A 23,566-nucleotide genomic window follows, 5' to 3' on the forward strand; every position below is an offset into this window, starting at 1 on the left:
AGGGGAGGGCAGTTAGGGGGCGATCAGGCTGGCGGGGGCGGGGGGAGCAGTGAGGAGGCAATCAGGCCAGCGGGAGGGAGCAGTTAGGGGATGATCAGGTCTGCAGGGAGGAGCAGTTAGGGGGCTATCAGGCCAGCAGGCAGAGGTGGTTAGGGGTGATCAGGCTGGCAGGGGAGTGGTTAGGGGCATCAGGCCAGCAGGCAGAGGTGGTTAAGGGCAATCAGGCAGGCAGGCAGGTGAGCAGTTAGGAGCCAGTGACCGGATTGTGAAAGGGATGTGGGATCAGGCCTAAACCAGCAGTTGGACATCCCCCGAGGGGTTCCGGATTGGAGAGGGTGCAGGCCGGGCTGAGGGACCCCCTCCTACCCCAATGCACGAATTTCGTGCACCAGGCCTCTAGTTACTCATATTAAGAAATGCTCAAAGACCCTGCTTTTTACTCTGCCTTCTCCAGGCTGTCTCCTCTCCTGGCTCTAACATGGTTGCCACAGCTCCAGGCATCACACCCTCACACAACTGTGCACAGAAATAAGAATGAGCTTCTTTTCTTGCAACTTTCCCTCCCCCATAGGGGATAATGTTTTCCAGAAGCCTCTCAGCTGACTTTCTCTTAGAACTGAGTGAACATGCCAAAAACTCGATCAATGCGATGATGATTTTGCTCACTTTTCTTGAATTTACTGATGCCCAGTGTCTGAAAACTAGGGTTTTGTTAGCCAGGGAGGAGGAGGAAGAGATAACTTGGGGACACATGTGTCATATACCAGAGTTAACTTTGCCCCTGCTTCTCTCACAGTCTGTTCTAAAGGACATAGCGTGCCTACTGCAGGGGGTCCTAGGCCCTCTGTTTGGTGCTATGTGAATTCCCTCACAGCCAACTTGACCACGGATGAGCATGTTACCCAAAGGAACTAGGCCTGGTGGGGCCTGGGGTGGATGGAGGAGCTGGGCTGACCAGAGTGTCTCTGTGTCTCAGGAAATAGAACTGGGAGAAAATGAGGTCACTCAAAGTGTGGTCTGTAAGGAAATAAACTCGCACCAGCATGTTAACCAACCTCATGACTGAGCACACATTTTTCCTTTTGGGGGAAGTTACTTAGTCTGTCTGGCTTCTTCCGTAACATGGGCATGATGCTAGTTCTTACTTATAGGTTTTTATAAGGATTACAGGAGGGAGCTGTGTCAGAGGCTGGTCACAGTGCCTGGCACATCACCAGTGCTCCGTAAACATTAATTACTCTTATTTCTGCTTTAGTTTCTGACTTCCATCAGGTGGATAGGGTCACTTTCCTGTTATATGGGCATAGCCCTGGGCCTGTTCCCACAGGATCCGGGGCAGTGTTGGTGTTGAGAGATGGTCTATTTGAGAAGGACCGTGAAGGACACACCTGCCAGGTCCTGTCCTGATCTTAGACACTCAGAAAGCTCTGGTTTCTACAGCGGTCACTCTGGCCAAATGCATCATGGTCCATGGTGGACACTGTAGACTGTTTTCAGGTCTAGAACAACTGTAAGGCTCCTTATTAGGCAAAAGTGCTGGTTGGTTCCAGTTCTGGTACTGGGTTCTGTGGAGCCAGTGTTTCTCAGCACCCAGTCTCCCCAGGAACGCTGATCCCATGGAAGGCATTTGGCACCATCCTCTCACAGCTTGTCGGCTCTGGCACACCTACTAATGGAAGTAGCTGTGGATCGAAATGCTCAAAACCACACCGTCTGTTTGGCCAAATCATATACCCCCATAGCTGCCCCCATGCGAATGGGAAATTCAATCTGTAAATGGCTGATGTTCCATGTAGGGTTCTTCTTTTTTTCTTTGTAATCATCACTTGAGGATATGTTTCTCATTGATTTTGAGAGAGAGAGGAAGGGGGGGGGGGAGAGAGAGAGAGAGAGAGAGAGAGAGAGAGAGAGAGAGAAACATTGATATGAGAGAGAAACATCAATTGGTTGCCTCCTGTATGCGTCCTGACTGGGGATAGGACCTGCAACCTAGGTATGTGCCCTGAGTGGGAATTGAACTTGCACCCTTTTGGTGCACAAGATGACACTCAACCAACTGAGCCACGTGGCCAGGGCCATGCAGGATTCTTTCCGGCCTCCCCTCAGGTGGAAGGCCTCAGGAGTTCCCGCTATGAGAGGTGCTGGAGGAGAAGTGCCGAGGATAATGAAGTGGAGGAAGCCCAGAGGCTGCCTGTGGCACAGCTGTGCTCACTGGGGGAGCATCGGCCCTCCATCTCCTGCGGACACGAATCCATACCTCGTTCTCCCCAGGGACCTCACTGCTGGACCCTGGAGTCTATGTTGTCACCCTTCTGTTTTTACAGAAAGTTTGGGTCAGTTCTGTGGGGCTTTCAGATCAGCCCCCTTCCCTCTAAAATTCAGTGACCTTAAGTTTATTTAAATTCCTCTCCGGTATTGCCTCCAAATGGACAGTCCAGTAAAAAGGATTGTGAGGAAAAGCGGGCAAATCCATCTGCTTATGCAAACACACCTACCAGTTCTTGTGCCCTAAAAACGGAGAAGGACTTAGGGTAACATACACTCAGTTATTTCTTTTTTTTTTTCTTCTTTTTTTTTTCTAGAAAATTCATAGCAATTTTTATTATTATTTTTTTATTTTTTAAAATTTATTGCTTAAAGTATTACAAAGGGTATTACATATGTGTCCATTTTATCCCCCCGCCCTAGACAGACCATTATAAACTTTTGAACAATAATAGATACAGAGGCAGAGCTGCCTCAAACAGATTGTCAAACTGCAGCGGGAAGGCCGGGGAGGGTTGGGGGGCAGGAGGTAGGGGGGTAAGAGATCAACCAAAGGACTTGTATGCATGCATATAAGCATAACCAATGGACATAAGACACTGGGGGAGAGGGGAGGCTAGGGGACTGTCAGTTATTTCTACATAAACAAAACCGTAACTTCGAATAGTGGTTTAGGTCCGTGGTCAGCAAACTGCGGCTCGCGAGCTACATGCGGCGTTTTGGCCCCTTGAGTGCGGCTCTTCGTAAGCCTTAGGAGTACCCTAATTAAGTTAATAACAATGTACCTACCTATATAGTTTAAGTTTAAAAAATTTGGCTCTCAAAAGAAATTTCAATTGTTGTACTGTTGATATTTGGCTCTGTTGACTAATGAGTTTGCCGACCACTGGTTTAGGTGGATGAGAGATGGAGAGAAACACCAGCCATAGAGACACACACGGTTGGGAGATTCGGACCCAGTTTGCCCAAATTGGAGACAGATGATGGAGAGAACCATCTAGGGGGGCTGCGGCCATGAGTGCTTCATGGACTGTGCCCATTTATCCCAGCGGGGCTCAGCCCCCAGCCTATGTTCCCCCCGCATGCCACCAGAGGGTCCTTCTGGAACCCCATTGACCAGGTTCCCCTCTAGTGAAAAAAAACCTTCCATCTTTTCTTTTCCAATAGGGTCTCCTAGCTCCTCACAGATCCATTGTGCATTCTTTTCTTTTTCCACTTTTTCAGTTATGGTTGATGTTCAATATTATATTATTTCAGGTGTACAGCATAGTGACCAGACATTTATATAACTTACACAGTGTCCCCCGATAAATCTCGTCCCCATCTGGCACCATGCATAGCTATTACAGTATTATTGACTGTATTCCCTGTGCTGGTACTTTATGTCACTGTGACTGTTTTGTAACCAGCAATTTGTACTTCTTCATCCCTTTGTGCATCTTCATCTTCCCACTACAACCATTGTGGTAGCTCAATGCACCTGTGGCCGGATCTCCTGGGAGCAGTCTCCTCCTTAGCTTCCAAAGGTTCTGACCTGCCTCTGGGCCTCTGGGCCCCTGGGACCACGTGGGCAAGTCTCGTCTGGTTCCCCTGCATCTGTGGTGGAGAACTGGACTCCGAGAGCTGCCCTCTCCCACCACAGCCCTGAACTTATTTCTGCTCAGTCTAACTGAAGGACCCATTGCCAATAGTCCTCACCTGCTGGAAATGGCAGATACTCATCCGAGGGCTCGGGGCCTTTCCCTCCATCTCCACAAACCTTGGGCTTCTGACCTGTCCTCTGCCCAGGGATACTCACCACTCTGCAGGTCAGCCCTTCCTCTCTCACCTGCTCACGGGACAGTGGCCACAGCCCTCTTGTTTCAGGGCACTGGATGTTAGCTTGTCTTTTTTCCTGTCAGGGCTCATGGCAGACACGAGGTTGAGTCTCCAGGAAGCAGGGTCTGAGACAGCTCCAACACGGAAGATGTGCATTTGGGACGGCTCTTAGGAGTGATGCCTGTGGAAGGAAGGAGACAGAGCAGGTGGGCGTAGAAGGAGCAGTTGAGCTGTGATGCAGGCCCAGTGACAGCTACCAATGACCTCCGGGGAGCTCTGCAGCTGGAATGGTCCTTCAGAGTCGTCCTGACAAGCAGGCACTGGCAGGGGACGCTGCGGATGGATGCCTGTTGACGGTGCTCTGGCAGCTGGGGCTAAAGGCCCTTCATTGAAGGGGATCTGGGTGGCACAACCCAGTGTCCACCACACGTGGCTGGCCAGTGTGGGGAGGGCGGGGAGCAGGGGTTTTCTCGACATGATTCTATTAAGACAGCCTAGATTGCCTTTGTGTTTTGGGGCTTGACCGCTGGGTTTTGGGGGTGCAGTGCCGGACTCCACATTCGCCTGGTCATGTTTCATCCAGTTAGATTTGGCTCCTTGCTCAGGGCTGGGGAGACCTAGCTTGGATCCTGACTCTCTCCCAAGACCTAGGCCCCTGTGTCTGCCAGCTCCTGGTCTTCCACAGTTTCCTTCAGGAAGGCAGCCTCCATCGCGGGCTGCTGCTCGGGCCTCTCCTGGTGGCATGGCTGCGAGTGGAGGCCCAAGCACTCTGGGGTGGACTTCAAGTCAATATGGCGATATGGCCGAGTGGCTAAGGGGCCAGCCTTGGACATCTCACAAACCCTTGTCCCGTGCCTCAGTTTCTTATCTGTAGAAGTGGAATAATGACAATCCTTACTGTCCAGGGTTGTGTGAAGATGAATGAAGGTCTGACTTGGAGATAAGATCCTATCTCCAAATACAGTCTGAAGTACTTGGGGTTAGGGCTTTAACACATGGCTTTGGGGCCATACAACAACAGTATGTGAAACTGCGTTGCCAACCATAAGGCAGGTCTTGGGGTGCTGGATCTGACCGACTCCCCGAAGGAGAGCGTCTCTGTATGAACAGGAGTCGGGCTGGCTTTTGTGCCAGAGCTGTACGCTCTCCTCGAAAGGGGCTGTTAGCTGGGTCATCTGCCTACATCTCTGGGGACCAGCCAAGGACCCACGGGATCTGCTTCATGGGTGTGACCTCAGTCAGATGAGGCCCGCGTTATCGTCCATCAGTTTAGTCATTCGTCACAAACATAGGTTCTGCCAGAGATTCTTCAGCTTAGCTAGCAGGCAGATTCCCCGGAACTGACCTCTCTGGGGGTCAGGTAGGAGAGGGCCAGGTACTTAGAATGAGGGCCAGGTAGAGAGGGGCCTGAAACTGGACACCTCCAACATTGAGGTATGTGGCTGCAGCCACGGGTGCAGAATATGCTAGGACCCCAGGCCTGCACAGCAGAACCTCAAAAGCAGTTTTTTGGTGAGTGTGGGCGGGAGAAGGTCCTCCTGGAACATAGGGCCTGGGGTCAGATCAATACACCTTAAGGAGGTCTGCCCTGGGCCTGCTGTCCTCAGGAGCCCGCCTGTAGTCTTCTGGTCTGAGAAGGGCTAGGGCAGAAGTATGCACAGGGCCTGTGGAGCATGAGGTGAGTGTACTTTCCTGGCCAGGGGGTCAGAGAGGGCTCTCAGGAGGGGTCGGAACCTGAATGGAGACTGGTAGGATAAGAATTGGCCGAATGAGAGAAGGTGGGATGGCATGCCCGGGAGGACAGTGTGACAGTGTAAATGACAAGATGGAGTGTGGTGGGAGGTGGAACCTGGGTGGTGGGTAGGAACCATGGGGGATTGGGAGCTAAACAAGTTTCAAGAAGGGAGGTAACAGGGCAGGGTTGTGTTTGAGGGAGCGCCCTCTGGTGGCAGGTAGAGGGAGACCAACAGTGCTGAGGCTGAGGGTAAAAGATGAGCATGACTGACTGACTCAGGATCATGCTCAGCCAAGGACCAGCTCTGTCACTCCCAAATTCTGTGCTGCTGGACCATCCTTCCAGGAGGGTCATAAAAGGGATGGACATCTCCTGTCAAGCTGGCCTCTGGGTGGAGTGAACTGTAGCCCGTACAACCCTGTCATCTACCACTGACGGGTGTGGGGTGGGCATGGACGGTGGCATGTTGTCACCCCCAAACGGAAGACATACACACAATGCTCAGGCTATGGGGGTCCTAAGATTAGGGAAGGGTGCAGGAGGCAGACTTGTCTGACATGGGGGCTGATTGGCTGGCCATGGGGAGTGAGGGAGGAAGAAGGTGGAGTTCTGGGCTAGGGGACCTGGGCTTAATGGTGCTGGTCACCAAGGTGGAGCGAAGTAGGGTTGGATAGCGATGGGCTCAGCACTGACCAGAGTGAAATGGTGTAACTTGAGGTGTCCCATGGGTTATGATGAAGTGTGACTCCTGTCCAGCAAGTGGAGCACATATGAGAGGAAGCATTGAGGTGACTCCCCGGGGTGGGACAGGGAATGGGGCAGATTGGAGAGGGAGGGCACTGTCAAACCCTGGGCCTGGTTTAGGCTCAGAGCACAGGGTCCTGGAAGGGAAGCGTAAGATCAGGTCCCAAAGCAAAGCTCAGATAGGAAAACAGGGCTCAGGGCCTGTGTGCGGAGCCAGGCCTCTGGGGAGGGGCCTGCTGCAGGGGCGTCTCCCTGGGTGGCAGGCAGCATCGGAAACAGGTTGGGTGGTTATGTTCAGAGGTGAGCATGGGCCAGGGATGTCCTCCTGAAAGCCTCTCCGTTCCATTGTGACACAATTTCCTGAAGCCACTTAGCACTTATTTTCTCAAAGGACCCTAAATTAAGGATTTCACGGCTCAGCCAAGCCACGGAGCCAAACACTTAGTGAAAGCTGCTGTGGGAGCCTGTGAGCCTGGAGAGCAGGGCCAAGCCAGTCGCTCCTCCCATCTGGGAGTGGGCCTCCTCTCATAAGGGAGGGATCTGGCAGGGAGCAGATCTGTCTCCAAGACTGGGAGTGGGTTTCCCCTCCTGGACCCTCCATGAGAGCTCAGCTGGAAAAGGTGAGGGGAGATGACAAAGAGATGTTGCTGAAATGATACCCAAAGATGAGGCTGCTGAGGAGGGCACCCTCACGGCCTAGGCAGCCAAGGACCAGCTCTGTCACTCTCAAATTCTGTGCTGCTGGACCATCCTTCCAGGAGGGCCATAAAAGGGATGGACATCTCCTGTCAAGCTGGCCTCTGGGTGGAGTGAACTGTGGCCTGTACAACCCTGTCACCTACCACTGACGGGTGTGGGGTGGCCATGGACGGTGGCATGTTGTCACCCCCCAAACGGAAGACATACACACAATGCTCAGGCTACGGGGGTCCTAAGCGGCAGCCAGATTTCCCAGAGCCTCAGGTGTCTGCAGATGAACAGGGTTTTGAATTTCATCCGAAAGCCCCAGAGCCTTCTTTCCTTGTCTCTGCCTGCCTTCTTGGTTGTTTTTGGCCAGGTTTTGAGTTGGGAAGCCATTTACAGGCCATTAAAAGATCAAATGTCTGGAGATGATGAATCGTGGCATTTGAAAATGTTTTAGAATTCACAGCTCATTTCTCTATACAAAGCCCTGACCCAGTGTGATTCAGAGATGGCTGGACAGTCTGTTCCAGACTGCTGGGGGCAGGTCTTGGGGGTGGAGTGCTGTCCTTGGATTGGACCATGGTGAGACGGGGCTGATGTTCCCTGGAAGAAATGAAGGAAGGGCCCCGGCCGGTGATGTCTCATACATGTTCCAGACCCAGTTTCCCTGAGTAACAGGCAGAGGCAGGAGCCTAGGTTTGTAGGTGCTGGTCCCCTGGGCAGGTAGGCTGGGTCCCCTTCCCAGCTCAGGCTCCGGTTTCAGCTGTGGACAATGAGGTTTAATCTCCCAGTTCAGAGACCGAGCTAGTTAAGGAGCTCGTTAACTCAAATTACTCTGTCAACTCAATGCAAAAAATCGGCCGAGAGACAGCTGGTATCTCAAAACACTCGTTAGTCAGTCCGGACACTCGTAAGTCAAGGCCCCACTGTACTTCTTTTCCCAGCTTCAAAACAGGAAAGACAAGCCTTAGGCTCTTATAAACTGGTGGGTGTCAGGAGCCAGCTAACCAATACTTTTCAGTTTGTAGTGAGGCACGGTTTACATACCACTACCCTGGACGTGCTTGTCGAGAACTCACGACACCTTGAAAGGTAGCATTTTTCATTGAACTGAGGCTCAGGGAGGGCTTATCAACTTTGCTCAAGTCACACTGAAGGTTGGTGGTGGAACCAGGTTTTGAATGAAGTCTCCTGGTGCCTTTGGGGAGAGGGGCTGACTTTTGTCTACTTTCTCATTTTCTTCTCTTGTATTTTTGACTGTGCCAAGATTGGTAGTATATATTTTCATAGAAAGTTGCCAAGATTTTGCTGTAAGATCATACATAATATCCTATATAATAAAAGCATAATATGCAAATCAACCAAATGGCTGGACAGCGGGATGACCATCTGGACTACCATCCGGATGACCCTCTGGGACCATGCTATGACACCCACTGGTGCCAGGCCAGCCAAGGCGGGTGCAATGTGATTGGTTGGGGGCCGGCCATCGACCCATGATTGCCCCTCAGAGGGAGGCGCAGGCCACTGACCAGTGGGCTGCGGTGGGTGGGGCCTCCCTCTGTGAGGGAATACCGGGTCCAGGTGCCAGCAGCCGGGGGAAGGAAGGCCTACTCTTGCATGAATTTGGTGCATTGGGCCTCTAGTTTACTTATAATTTCTAATCTCCTTTTGGAATGTTTTTTTCTTGTTCTTAATGTCTATGCCCTTTGTTTTTCATTAAGAATTGCCTATTTGAATTTTTTTAAAACCTGTTTTTGGTTTTGTTGATTCACTTTTTAAAGTAATCTATTTCATTAATTTCTGTTTGCATCTTTCTTAGTACCTTTCTTTTCCTTTCTACTTACACTGCCTTCTAATTGCTGTATTTTCTGTAGCTACTTTCTCAGCATTTTGTTGGGCTAATAGAATTTTCTGTTTTACTTTTTTGTGTGGTTGGTCAGTTTTGTGTCCTCTTTCTTGCCTTGCTAGTATTTATCGTCAAACTCAAGAATATGTTTAATTGTATACTTCTCTACTACACTGAAAGTTGCACAGCTTCTATATCCTTTCCTTTACACAAGACAAAAATGTCAGCAACTTTTGCTTCCTTCTGCCTCCTCTCTGCCATCTTCCATATTGCAATCATCTTGGGTTTTAGATCTAGGCTGTCACTAAGTCTTATTATTATTTCTTTGTTCATAATTGCTTCTCACATTTCATATGTTCATCTTATGTCCTTTATTTTATCTTGCTGCAATACATCCTTTAGTAATTCTAAAAGGTGACTGGTAACTTTCTGATTTCTTGTGCACCTAACAATGTCTTTATCTCATTGTTTCCTTTGCAGGAGAGTTTTCCTGGGTATAGAATTCTGGTTTTAAGTATTTCCTCAAGGAGCTTTGAAATACTTGTGTCGCTATATTCTTGATCCCAATGTTGCTGATAAGAAATCTAATTTCAATTGATTGTAGGTAATCTGTTTTTCTTTTTATAGCACTTAGTAGTTTCTCTTCGTCCGGAGTGTTCTGAAATCCCACCACAATCTGTTTGTTTTTGTTCATCTTGCTTAGCATTCAGTGGGTCCTTTCACATTAAGACCACAAGTCTCTATTTATTCTCAGAAATTTTATGTATTATTTCTTCAGCTATATACTTCCCTTTGTTCCCTCTGACCTCCCTTGTAGAGCTGCCTTCTAGGTCCCTCACCTCTGCCCCCACATTTTCTATCTTTTTTTCCCTTTGCAGTGCATCCTCGGAAAGTTCATGGCTTAAATTTCCAGCTCATCAGCTTACTCTTTACCTGTATCCATTCTGTTTCTCAGACAAATTGTTGAGCCTTTTATTTTCATAGCCATACATTTCATTTCCAAGATGTCTATTTCTTTATTTCATCATGTTTTTTTATGAGTGAAAAATTCTCTTGTCTCTTTGAGGACATTATGCTTTAAAAATTATTTCCATTTATTTGCTTTATTAATTGCTTTCCCCCTTGAGGTGTGATTTATTCTATGCTGAGTTGGTGCCTTTTTTTCATGGTGTTAGCTTTTTTCCTCAAATAATTTGAAATTCCTGATATTTGGGGTTTTCCATTAGTTGTTTCTGTTTCTTTGTTTCCTGCTCCGTTGCCTTTTGGAGGGTTGGTGGCATAAGTGAAGGATGGAGAGTGTGCAAGGATTCATTGATCTTGCGAGGGTCCCGGTTTCTCCAGGAGGTTATCACCTGTCTCAAACAGGTGAGTCCCATACCTGATTCTTGATTCCAGCAGGGATGGGGATCTGGGTCCTGTCTGTCTGGCTCCTTCCGCTGTGGCCCTCTGACAAGAACCTCAGACCCCTGGGGGTCATTTCCCTGCGCAGAGTCCTCTAGTGGCTTCCCGCTGACCTCATGCTAAGACCCACGTCTGTTCTGGTAGGTGCCATGCCTTTCTTTCTCGCGACTCCTCCCCTCCCTACAGCCTCGGGGCATGTCTGATTGCACCAGGTCCTTGTGAGACAGCTGCATCTCATGGTCTCTCACCTGGTGCCTCTGCTCACACTGCTCCGCCTCTACTGATGCCGCTCTCGCGCATCGTCCCCATGTGTCTGGTCAGCTGACTCGTATCGTTCAGAACTCAGGTTTCTTAAACTTGGGCTGGGTGCCCTGCTTTGTTCCCAGAGCTCCCTTCCTCATGATGACCCGTGCTCCTGCAGGTTGTAATCATCTCCTCGTCTGTTTCCGGGCGGGCAGGCAGGGGTACAGCTTTCTTCGCTGATTCCCCATGGCGTGTTGGATGACTCTGAGGATGCCAGGGTTTGGTAGCCAAAAGGGGCGGTGTTCTTCCTTCCTCTTAGACCTGAGCAGAGGGTCTCCATCTCAGTGTGCCTGTACCCAAGAGGACGAGCCCCCAGGCTGTGGAGGGGACTTTTGACCAGAAGCTGGCACCTCAGGAACAGTCGGTGCTGACGTGACTGTTGTTCTCCCCACAGGCACTGGTGCCATCACACGGTAACACGGACGGTGTCCTGCCAGGTGCAGAACGGCTCGGAGACAGTGGTCCAGCGCGTGTACCAGAGCTGCCGGTGGCCCGGGCCCTGTGCCAACCTTGTGAGGTAAAGGCCGCAGGGCTGGCTGGCTGGCACTGCCCTTCTTTTCTGTTCCCTTGGATGAATCCAACCCCAGCACAGCTGTGAGGGAGGCGGGTTGACACGCAGAAACAGGAGTCAAGCATGCATTTATGCAGCAACTTCTGTGCATGGGGGCTGGGGGGAGGTATGTGTGTGCAAAGATGAAAGGGATTTGCTCCCCACCCTGGCATAACCTCACACTCCAGTGGGTGTTTGATTAGCAGAAACTCCCAATGGTCAATGAGGGGGTGGGGATGGAAGGGGCGGGAGAGAGCCAGGAGAGGCTGAAGACAGAACCAGCTGCTGTGGGGCCTCCAGACTAGAATATGGGTCTGTGATGCCGTTGAAAGTCCAGCCTGGCTCCAGCCCATCTCTCTCATGAGCCCCATTCTGGACTGTAGCTTTCAGTGGCTCTCAGCATTCACAGGGAGAGATTTATTTTTTTTTAACTATTGTGTTTTTTTTTTTTAAAAAAATATTCTATTGATTTCAGAGAGGAAGGGAGAGGGAGAGAGAGATAAAAACATCAATGATGAGAGAGAATCATTGATCGGCTGCCTCTTGCACACCCCGACTGGGGATCAAGCCTGCAACCCAGGCATGTGCTGTGACTGGGATTCAAACTGTGACCTCCTGGTTCATGGGTCGATGCTTAACCACTGAGCAACACCAGCTGGCTCTTGCTCTACTTTGACCATCACTGCAATCTCTAGGTCATGGGTATATCCTAGGTTTCTTTTCTTGTTTAAAATAGAAATATAATTGACATACAACGTTTTTTAAGTTTGAGGTGTACCACCAATTGGTTCAATACATTTCTGTACTGCAACATGATGGCTACAGTAGCGTCAGCTAACACCTTTGTCACCTAATGATCTAGACTTCTTGTCATGACAACATAAGAAAGAGAGGAAAGATGACTCGCTTTCATGAGGGCTGGTGCAAATTTGTCGGGATCCCTGTGGTATGTTTTAGTTTAGCTTGTGCACAGGCGTCCACCAAATGCATCATCTGAAGTGAAGATATGGTTGTGTTTGAATGGGTATTAGTCAACATCTCACTGGGCAAGAAAAAGGCAGTTCTCATCATCACATAATAAAGAAACTCTAGCTCCTCCTCACTCCCTGTGTGCTCTCCTGTTTCCCTTTTCATTTCTGACTATCAAGGAAGGAGTTTTCCTCTTGGCCTGGGAACAGTTCCCTGCCCTCTCTTGCTGTGGTGTTTTGTTCGTATCTGCTCTATGCATGTCACGTCTCCTTGCTGTCCTTACTGTTTTTGCTAGCCTGCTGTAGGGGTTGGGGGGTGTAGTAAGGTGGGCTTTGGAGTTGTAAAAAACCCCCCAATAAGTGGAGCCACTTTAAAATGGAACCGGAGCTGCCATGCCAGAGGAACTGCCTTGCACATCTATGTCTCAAGCTTTGGGATGTTAAAACAGCGCAAACTCTGGGCCTAAGCAATCTTGTGCCCCGCCCCTTGGCGCCCCCCCCGCCCCCCCACACACACACAAACACACACAACTGTTAGCAAAAATAACAAGAAAGCAGCTATTATGACTACTGGATTGATGACCACTGGACTAAAAATTAAAAACATTGTTTAGAATTAACATCACTGTGTTATGTTATCTGCACCCAAAGAAGTGTCTCTTTTTTAAAAAAATGATGTAAAGGGCACTTTTTTCTTTCTTCTTCTGGCCATGTTTGGAAATAGAGCTTAAGCTCCATCCCAATTCCCTCATGTGGCCGTGACAAGGTGACCAGAAGGGAGGACATGGGGCCGCAGCCTAGCTGTCAGAAAGGAGTGGCAGAGCCTGGATGGAGAAGGGCTGGGAGGGTTTCAGGGAGGAAGAAAAATGGCTGTGGAAGCCAAGTCAGAGTGGGCATGAGAGTGGCCCTGACCCCAGGGTGGGGGCAGCTTTTGGGCGTGAGCCTGTGGAGGCAGCCCTTGGAAGGAGGTGCCCTCTGGCTTGTCCTGGTTTAACCTGGCTGAGTGGGTGGGGAAGGGCTAGGCAGTGGGTGGGGATAGGAAGTGAGAGTGGAGGGGCTCTGGGTGACGTGTGATTGGATTCTGCGTGGGGAAGGGCTGCCCTCTGACCCATGTGCCTGTGTTATCTGGAGCCCGGGGCCTGCCTGGGTCTGTGGCCAAAGCAGGAGTGCTGCCGTCACCCCTGGCTGTTTGCTGCCCTCCTGCCTTCTCCCCAGTTTGGGTGTCTGAGTCTGGGCCGGGCTCTAACCCATCCCTCTCCCCCAGTCCACTCGCTCACCATAACCGCACCAAGGAAGTGGCCTGGCACAGAGTCGAGCTTAATAAATGGTTGTTAATGGGCTGATCCGATCACCTGGACTCGGGGGTCCCCTCCGTGGAGTTGTGGGGATGTCAGGACGTCCTCCTGGGACACAGGGCTGTGCCACATGCCCGCCATTCAGAATGGGTGATAGCTGTGTCACACCTCTTCCTCCTAAAATGCGTTTAGCTTTGCCTGGGGAAACCCCCACCCCAGAGGGCCCCTCCCAGCGTGTCTGGAATTTCTTGTTTGTTTGTTCAGTCTCTCACCATTCGTTCGTTCGTTTGTTCATTCATTCATTCATTCATTCATGTTTCCTTGGAAGGTTGGCTGCATGACAGGTCCTGGCTTAATGAGGGTGCAGCACTGTCTGTCTGTCTGTCTGTCCTAGAGGCGATAGCACATTCTTTAGGGACAAGTAAAGGATGACAGCTAAGTGGTGGCTGGGCCCCATCTGGTTTGGCTCAGTGGATAGAGCTCCGGCCCTCGGACTGAAGGGCCTCAGTTTGATTCAGGTCAAGGGCACGTACCTCGGTTGCAGGCTCAATCCAGCCCCCCAATCGGGGCACATGCACGAGACAACCAATCTCACATGCATGTTTCTCTCTCTCTGTCTCTCCCCCTCCCTTCCACTCTCTCTAAAATAATTCATGGAACAAATATCCTCGGGTGAGGATGAACAACAACAAAACGAAAACGATGTTGGCTGGGGTCTAGGGTGAGCCAGTCTGCTGTGGGAGGGTCCCTTCGTCCTGACGGCCGCTCAGGGAAGGCTGTTGTGAGGAGGTGACATCTGAGCCGAGGCAGGGCCTCACAGTAAAGGGAGGGAACAGCTGGAGATCCAGGACAGAGGTGGCCACGGAGAGAGAGGCCCCGGGGCTCAGACCCCTGCGTGGGGCTGGGTGATGATGGATGGTGGGGATATGTGAACTGGGAGGGCCCACTGTGCCTGTCACACAGGCCCGCTGCACTCAGATGAGCAGTTGGGGCTTGGCTGGTCTTCCTTTGGCTTCTGCAGTGCCTAGACCTGGAGCCTCCAGTTCAATAGAATGATCTCTCTACCCCTCCTGCTGGCTGTCTCTCTTCTCCCCAGGATGAGAACACCTTGGGCAGTGAGGGCCCAAAGCAGTGTGTAGAGGGCACCAAGGAAGGTGTGAGGGCCCCACCACCCTTCATACGTGTGCCTGGAAAGATCCTGCTAGCTTAGGGATCTTAGCTCTGGATTTTCTGAGGGGAACAGGATCACTACACTTGGCCACCTGTGGAGCCGTGAAAGATGGAATGTACTTGGGCATGACCAGGAGCCTGCCTGCCTCTCCCCCACGCCGGGCCACAGAGTCGAGTTCTTAGGGCATACGGCCCTTCCACCCAGCAAAGGGGAGCCCCTGTTCTGGGCCCTGCCCTTTAGGGAGACCATTTTGGCCCTCCTCCAGCCATGCCCATCCTCACGGGGCAAGGAGTCCATGAGGCCAGGGGGATGTGTCCATTTCGACCCTGTGGCCTCTTCGAGACCTGGGTACCTGGGTACCTGGCTGAACAGCCCTGAGTGGCATCCGGGCCTGCACTGGCCTCTCCCCTGAATCTGGGGACTGTGCCTGTGGTGGGCACACCCAGAGCCCCAAGGGGCAGGTGAGGGGTGGCTGTTTGCAAGAATGGGGTGAGTGGATGGAGCTGGGACATGAGGGCTGACTCCACACACAGTGTGTGTGTTGATCTAGGGGTAGGAAGAGGAGGAGTGGGGGTTGGGTTCTCATTTGTTTTGATGGTAAAAATGATTATTTGACCCATCTCCTGATGCTACTGGGGGGTTCAATGCCTGTGCTACGGCGTTTCTAGGCCAGTGTCTGGCTTGTGATAAGCCCTGTAGTTGGCTATGACTCTTTGAGAAGAGATTCAAACATCAAGTGAGAAGCAGTGGCTGGTGAGAGAACACCAGAGCTAGTTGGCCGGCTGAGCGCTTGGGGCACTGGCCTAAGTGTCCTCCTGCTGCCCGCCCCCACTCAGTGCGAAGTCTGGGCGAGGGCAGGAAGAAGGAGTTTCTGCATTTCTGCACAGTTAGATTTGGGGGTCAGAGTGGCCAAAATCCTTGGTGGGGCCTCTCTTTGCAGAGGGCTATGAAGTCATCTCATTACATCCTGATGACATTTTTATGACAAAGTGTGCAGGTGGGCGAAGGGAGGGTGTGGCTGTGAAAACGTGAGTGTAACAGGATCTGGGCAGAGTGAAGCCTATTGGGAATGCATGCGGGGACTGGCATGTGCGCCAGACCCCTCCCTGTGCCCTCACCTGCTCCCCCTGCTTTCCTTGCTTGATTCATTCACTCAACATTCCACAAAGATTTATTGAGAGTATACTATGCTCTGGGGGCGGGGTGAACAGGATAGAGAATTAGACCAAATCCTCTCATGGAATTTACATTCACCCAAATATGAAAACAAGAAGACATATCCCCTCCTAACGAGGACAGGAAATTACAGGAAGGTGGTGTGACTGAGCATGAAGTGGGGGCTGCTTTAGAGGAGGCAGGAGAGAGACTCTGAAGAGATGACATTGATGCTGAGCAGTGAGTGATGAGAAAGAACCTCCGTGTGAAGACAGTTAGTGCAAAGGCCCTGGAGCAGAGAGAAGGTCCGTGTCCAGGAGCAGAACAGGAGAGGAGGAGAGTATAGGCCAGTGATGGCGAACCTTTGGAGCTCGGCGTGCCAGCATTTTGAAAAACCCTAACTTAACTCTGGTGCCGTGTCACATATAGAAATTTTTTAAAAAATATATTTTATTGATTTTTTACAGAGAGGAAGGGAGAGGGATAGAGAGTTAGAAACATCACTGAGAGAGAAACATCGATCAGCTGCCTCCTGCACACCCCCTACTGGGGATGTGCCCACAACCAAGGTACATGCCCTTGACCGGAATCGAACCTGGGACCCTTCAGTCTTCAGGCCGACGCTCCCACTGAGCCAAACTGGTGAGGGCTAGAAATTTTTTGATATTTGCAACCATAGTAAAACAAAGACTTGTGTTTTTGAATCAACCAAAAAAATGAGTTCGTGTGTCCCTTCTGACACGCGTGTCATAGGTTCGCCATCACTGGTATAGGCAGAGCTTAAGTTTGACTTTTATTGAAAGCATATTGGGAAGCCATTGAGGGTGTTAAGTAGAGATGAGGAATGACCTGATCAGGGTGTTTGTGTTTAAATTAAACATTTTGAGATCATGGTAAACTCACATGTAGCTGTAAGAAATAACACAGGGAGATCCCGCGTTCTTTTCACCCTGTTCCTCTCAATGGCAACATCTTGCAAAACTATAGTACAGCCCCGTAACCGGGATCGACACTGATGCAGTCCAGATTTAGAGCATTTCCTTCCCCACATGTTGCCCCTTTATAGCCTCACCTACTTCCTCTGACCTCCCCGCTCCTTACCTCTGACAACCACTAATCTGCTCTCTACTTCTATAATGCTGCCATTTCAACAATGGAATCAGACAGTATATAACCTTTGGAATCACTCATCATAGTTTTCTGAAGACTCACCCAGGCTGCTGGGAGTATCAGTAGTTACTCCTGCCCTGGCCGGGAGGGTTAGACTTTGATTCCTGGTCAGGGCACATACCTAGGGTGTGGTTTTGATCTCTGGTCTGGACACATGCGGGACGCAACAGATCAATGTTTCTCTCTCACATTGATGTTTCTCTCTCTTTCTCTTTCCCTTCCTCTCTTTCTACTCGTAAAATCAATAAACAACAACAACGTATTCTCAGGTGAGGATTAAAAAATGTCTGTTAAAAAAAAAGTCTGTTCCTGCATTTTAAAAAAAGGTTATTCCTTTTTATTGCTGAGTAGCATTCCCCAGTATGGATGTGCCACCGTTAGTTTAATCATTCACCTGTTGAAAGACATCTGGGTTGTTTCCAGGTTGGGGTTCTTGTGAATAAAGCTGCGGTAAACATGCAGGGTTTTGTGTAAACATGTTTTCATTTCTCTGGGTAAATGTCCAGGAGTGCAATTGTTGGGTCATATGGTAGTTGCATGTTTAGTTTATTAAGAAACCGCCAAACTGTTTCCAGAGTGGCTGTACCCTTTTACATTCCCACCAGCAAAATCTGAGTGATCCAGTTTCTCTGTATCCCTGCCAGCCTTTGGTGTTGTCATTGTATTTGACTTTAGCCATTCTGCGCAGTCTATTTCATTGTGGTTTTAATTTGTGTTTCCCTAATGGCTAATAATGTTGAACATATTTTCATGTGTTTATTTGCCAACTGTATATCTTCTTGATGAAATGTCTCTTCATGTCTTTTTCCCATTAAATGGGCCATCTTTTGTGCACTTAATTGGATTATTTGTGATTTTTACTGTTGAGTTTTGAGATTTCTTTATATATTCTAATATTAGCTCATTATTCGTTATTGGTTAGCAAATATTTTCTCCCACTCTGTGGCTTGCCTTTTCATCCTCTTGAGAGTCTTATGCAGAGAATACACACACACACACACACACACACACACATATACACACACACATTAATATGCATGTATTGTGCATTTTGTGTTTTCAATGTTTTGGTATTATTCATTCATGGCATGGAGGGAGGGGTGCAGGTACGAGGTTGAGTAAAAAAGTCCGGAGTACCAGGAAGCTCTGAGTCCAGGGCCATAGTGTATTTCGTGGATTCTAAGATGCCATTGGTAGGAAGAAGTGCATTATCTTATAATTACTGAGAATGCTGCTAAGTAAACTATAGCACATCATCAACTGTAATATGAATCCCAATGTCAGAGATGTTAAATGTAATCATATGATCCTGGAACAGTCCTGGTACCCTAATCTAGAGGTGGGCTAAGGAGGAGAGGCCAGCTAAGGGGGTGAGAGGAGCAGCCAGAGCAGGAGGAGGTGAGTTTCCTGGGAGATGAGTTTTGGGAGGGAGGCAGGGGGAGGGGGAGTCTCCTAATACTTCTGGGAGTCTGGTGGGATGAAGGCCAAGGAGTGACCATTGGATTTGGGAATGTGAGGTCACTGGGCACCCTGGCAAGTGCAGTTTTGGGGAGTGGAGGGGATGCAGGCTGAGATGGCATGGGTGGAGGAGAAAAATGAAAGGTGAGGAACTAGAGCCTGGGAGACTAGAAAACTCTTTAAAGAAGTTGCTGTGGAGGAAGCATGAAATGAAATGGGGCTCAGAAGCTACGGACAGCATGAGGTCAGTGGAGGTTTTTTTTTTTTAATTTTTTAAAAATTTTTATTGATTTCAAAGAGGAAGGAAGAGGGAGAGATAGAAACATCCATGGTGAGAGAGAATCATGGATTGGCTGCCTCCTGCAAGTCCCCCATTGGGGATCGAGCCCACAATCCAGGAATGTGCCCTTGACCGGAATCGAACCTGGGACCCTTCAGTTCGCAGGCCGACGCTCTATCCCAGGGGTGGGCAAACTTTTTGACTCGAGGGCCACAGTGGGTTCCTAAACTGGACGGGAGGGCCGGAACAAAAGCATGGATGGAGTGTTTGTGTGAACTAATATAAATTCAGAGTAAACATCATTACATAAAAGGGTACGGTCTTTTTTTTTTTTTAGTTTTATTCATTTCAAACCGGCCGTATCCGTCCCGCGGGCCATAGTTTGTCCATGGCTGCTCTATCCACTGAGCCAAACAAGCCAGGGCTGTTTGGTTGTTTTTAAGATGGGAGATACAGGAGCATGTTTGCAAACTGCCAGGAATGATCTGGGAGAAGAGTTGGCGCAGCTGGGTGGGGGCTGGCATAGAAGTGAAGTTCGGAGAAGCAGCCTGGGCTGGGGGGCTGGGGGGGCGATGGGCTGGGGTGGGAGGGGAAGGGGGCCTGGCCAGAGCAGCATGGAGGGAAGGCTGAGTTGGGGGCATCCATCACCCCCATGGGTCCATCCACGTGACACTGAGATGGTCTGATTTTGTTACTTTTTGTTAATCCTCACCCGAGGATATTTTTTCCATTGATTTTCAGAAAGAGTGAAAGGGAGGTGGGGAGGGGGTTGGGAGGGAGGGAGGGAGGGAGAGGGAGGGAGAGAGAAGCATCAATTGGTTGCCTTCTGCATGTGTCCCAACCACCGGGGCTGGGGTTCGAACTGCAATCCAGGTACGTGCCCTTGACTGGGAATCGAACCCGAGACCTTTCAGCAAGAGGGCCAATGCTCTAATCACTGAGCCACACAGGCCAGGGCGAGATGGTTTGAGGCTTCTTTTTTTTTCTTTTTAATATATTTTATTGATTTTTCACAGAGAGGAAGGGAGAGGGATAGAGAGTTAGAAACATTGATGAGAGAAACATCCATCAGCTGCCTTCTGCACACCTCCCACTGGGGATGTGCCCGCAACCAAGGTACATGCCCTTGACCGGAATCGAACCTGGGACCTTTCAGTCCGCAGGCCGACGCTCTATCCACTGAGCCAAACCAGTTAGGGCTGAGGCTGACTTTTTCACCAGCCCCTGAGTGCCTGGGTAGCAGGACCATAAGCTCTCATCCCGTTACTCCCAGGGCCCAGTGAAGGGTCTGGCACATTAAGGTGCTTAACAATGCTCACTGAAGGAATGCGTCCATCTGTTTGATAAATGACAAAATGGTAATGCAGCTGTATCCCGTGTGGATTTTCCCAGTCTGTGATTTTTTTTTTAATACTGGATTTTTGGAGAGAGAGAGTTAGAGGGAGAGAGAGAGACCGTGTCAGTAGCAGGTGGTGTGGGGAGAGGGTGAGGGGCTCTGCGGGGCCTGGCCTGGCCTCAGGTTTCTCAGCTCAGATGCTCGGTCTGTCCGGTTGTTTTTTCGGTCCTTAGTGAGCACCCACGTGCCAAAAACACTAGTGAGCAAAAGAACGCGACCCTCCCTCCCAGAGCCTGTGGAGGGGGCGTGTCAATCAAGGGCTCACAGACATGGGGGGGGCATGTCAATCAAGGGCTCACAGACATGGGGGGGGCATGTCAATCAAGGGCTCACAGACATGGGGGGGCATGTCAATCAAGGGCTCACAGACATGGGGAGGGGGGGCATGTCAATCAAGGGCTCACAGACATGGGGGGGCATGCCAATCAAGGGCTCACAGACATGGGGGGGGGCATGCCAATCAAGGGCTCACAGACATGGGGAGGGGCATGTCAATCAAGGGCTCACAGACATGGGGAGGGGGGGGCCCTGTGAGACCAAGTCCCGGGCTCCCCGGGGGGGAAACATCAGAGCAGAGATCTGGGTGATGAGGAATGTCACCGGGAGGGGAGAGCCTGGGCCTGCGGAGTTCCCTGTGAGGGGCCCTCAGGCCCAACTGGGGGCCGAAGGAGGGCAGCGGGAACAAGCATGCTCCCTCTGTGTGCCTTAGTTTCCCTTTCTGGGAAATGGGGGTAAACCCTGCCTTGCTCTATGCCTCGCTCGCTGCAGGGGGATATCAGGGATGCTGACGTGCCCTCCTGCCCTTTTGCCCTCCTGAGCCTGGTTCTGCTGTGGGAGGGGGTGGGCCAGGTCGCAGGGCCTGAGGGTTTCAGAAGGACCAGCCCCAGGGCCCCCGGGGTTAAGTTTTCCTCCCCGCTTCCCCGCCCTCGTCCGTCTCCAGGCTCTTTGATGGCGATAGAGCCAGCCTTTTCCAGATGTGCTGAGCGGAGGGTTTTGCCGGAACAAACCGGGGCTTCCTCTGCCTCCTGCAATCCCCTCCGCCAGCCGCCCCCCGCCGGCCTCCCTCCTCCCCCTCCCCCTCCCCCTCCCCCTCCCCCTCCCCCTCCCCCTCCCCCTCCCCTCCCCCTCCCCCTCCCCCTCCCCCTCCCCCTCCCCCTCCCCCTCCCCCTCCCCCTCCCCCTCCCCCTCCCCCTCCCCCTCCTCCTGCCGGGTTGCCGGCTGCCTGCAAGGCCACATGAAGTCCTGGACTTTGAACTTTTCAAAAAGCACGGCCTTCTCCCCTGCGCCTCCTCCCCGAGCCGGCCTGTGTGCGGGTCCAGAAGCTCCCAGGCTACCCGCCCAGCAGTGAAAGCTTGCCTGGCTGTGGCCCCTCTCGGGCCTGGCCCCTCAAGTGGTCCCTGGTCCTGGTCCTAGTGGGAGCGGGACCCGAGCAGAACACACTCCCCACGGGGCTGCAGCGATTCCCGCCGGGCTTTTCGGAATGACTCGCATGGATCCCGAGGCGGCCAGGGGCTGGAGACCCCCGCCCCCTGCTCAGAACTGCGGTGGGACAGCCCCTTCCCCTCCCGCTGGCCCTCTGCTATTAATCAAGAGATTAATAATCTGCTGCCTCCCTCTCAGAAACCCCCACCCCCATTTCCTGTTGAGTCTCCAGCCTGTCTCGGTACCTCCCAGTCTGGTCCTCCTCGCGGTGGTCCCTGGTGAGGAAGTGGGGCCAGGGCAGGAGCACAGGCCTGCGAGTTACAGTGCCCGGGCCGGGAGGGGGCACCTGCTCCGCCAGGCGAGGTCTCTGGGCTGGCAGAGTCGTTCCCTGCCCTGGCGCCTCCCTGCCCACCGAGGCGCCTCCGGCTGCTTTGGGACGTTGCCTTTGGAGGCCAAAGAGCATGGCCTCTGCTTGCAGATGCCCGTGATGGGCATCTCACCCCTCCTGGGGTCATTTGCTTCAAATGTCCTCTCATGTCTCGGTGAGCCCAGGGGCGCCTTCGGGGACACACAGGGACACCTGCACCCTTTCTGGGGCAGTCACTGAGCAGCTGTAGGACTTGCGCTGGGCCCCTTGTAAGACCTCATGGCCTCAGCCCCCCTAGCTCCCCAGAGGGTCTCGGGGGCCTGCAGAGGGCAAGGCCCTCCTCCAACCGCTCGGGGTTGGCGGGGGTCGGGGAGGGGGGGGGGCGGCGGGCAGCCTCTGAGCATTGTGGAGCAGGCATGAGCCTGGTTTGAGCCTGGTTTCATCAGACCTCGGCCTCTTTATAACCTGGAGCCTGACCCCGAGCTCGTCCTTGGCCTCAGTTTCTCCTGCAGAGTGAGCCATTCATCCCTGCCCTGCCCCCCTTTCTCAACCAGCAGCTGCCTGCCTCACCTCCCTGATTCCCTGTCTCCCTTCCCATCTGGCTGCAAGGTAGCCACAGGGCGGGGGGAGGGGGAGTGGGGGGGTGTTTCTTGAAAGCAGACCTGCTCACGGCACTCTGGCCACGGTCCCCGGTTGGCCTCACCGTGGCGGGAGGTGCGGTATCACAGGGGGTCCACAAGGCGCTCTGCTGCAGGGTGGACAGTCTTCTTTATTAACCTACATAAAACAAGAGCAGAATTAAGCTGTACTGATCTTTAGTATATGCACAGACAGTAAACAGTACATGCACATACACATATATACAGGTACTGTGGGCTCAACAATAGTTGACTGACCTGGAGCATGCTCTGAAAGCTTGGAGAGCATTGGCCAGCACGGTGTTCACAGACCTAGTCCATAGCTTGGCCTGCGTTCGAGGTCTTCACAGGCTAGCCTTCGTGAGCTGCCTTGTCTGTGCCCTGGCTGTCCAAGCACTCTGCCCCAAGTGCACCAAATTTCACCCCAAACAATGTCCTGGTTCTCCTGGTGCTGTCTGCCTCCTCGCCCCGAGGTCCCCTGAGTGTATCCCTGGGGTGGGAAGCTTTTCCTGGCCCCTCCTGGTAGAAGTGACCATGCCCTGCCCCCTATTCCTGCAGCCTTAATGTCCATGGATGGTCCCCAGCTAGACACCCTGAGTTCCCCAGGGAGCCACCATGTCTTGGTTAGCATTGCGGTTCCCAGCCTGGGTCTCCATCTGGCACACACTATTTATTGATTTTTTCCCCACTCATTCCACCAATCTTTATTGAGTGCATATGATGTGCCCCACCCTGAGCTAGGGCTGGGGTGCAGCCAGCAGCTTAGTGGAAGAGATAGACATCAGACAAATGATTGCCTGATGAGTATATAATTAAAAGGGTGATGAGTGTTTGGAAGAGAAGTCAGGTTTCTATGACAGTGTAAATTGAGGGGATCCAGCCTGCAGGGGTGGGTGG

The 23,566-nt window shown here is 51.6% G+C and overlaps 1 protein-coding gene across 2 annotated transcripts in view; it reads left to right on the forward strand.

The window, feature by feature from the left end:
• Nucleotides 1-23,566, forward strand: part of COL26A1 (collagen type XXVI alpha 1 chain) — a gene marked incomplete at its 5' end in the record, with an annotated part of 168,642 nt that overhangs the window by 33,871 nt on the left and 111,205 nt on the right. For both annotated transcript variants that reach the window (XM_081088758.1, XM_081088759.1), the window contains one exon: nucleotides 11,194-11,316. In XM_081088758.1, coding sequence (XP_080944884.1) covers nucleotides 11,194-11,316 — 123 coding nt within the window. The remainder of the gene's footprint in view (nucleotides 1-11,193; nucleotides 11,317-23,566) is intronic.

The sequence above is a fragment of the Myotis nattereri genome (assembly GCF_964212035.1).
Source record: "Myotis nattereri genome assembly, chromosome: 4".
NCBI classification, from domain to species: domain Eukaryota; kingdom Metazoa; phylum Chordata; class Mammalia; order Chiroptera; family Vespertilionidae; genus Myotis; species Myotis nattereri.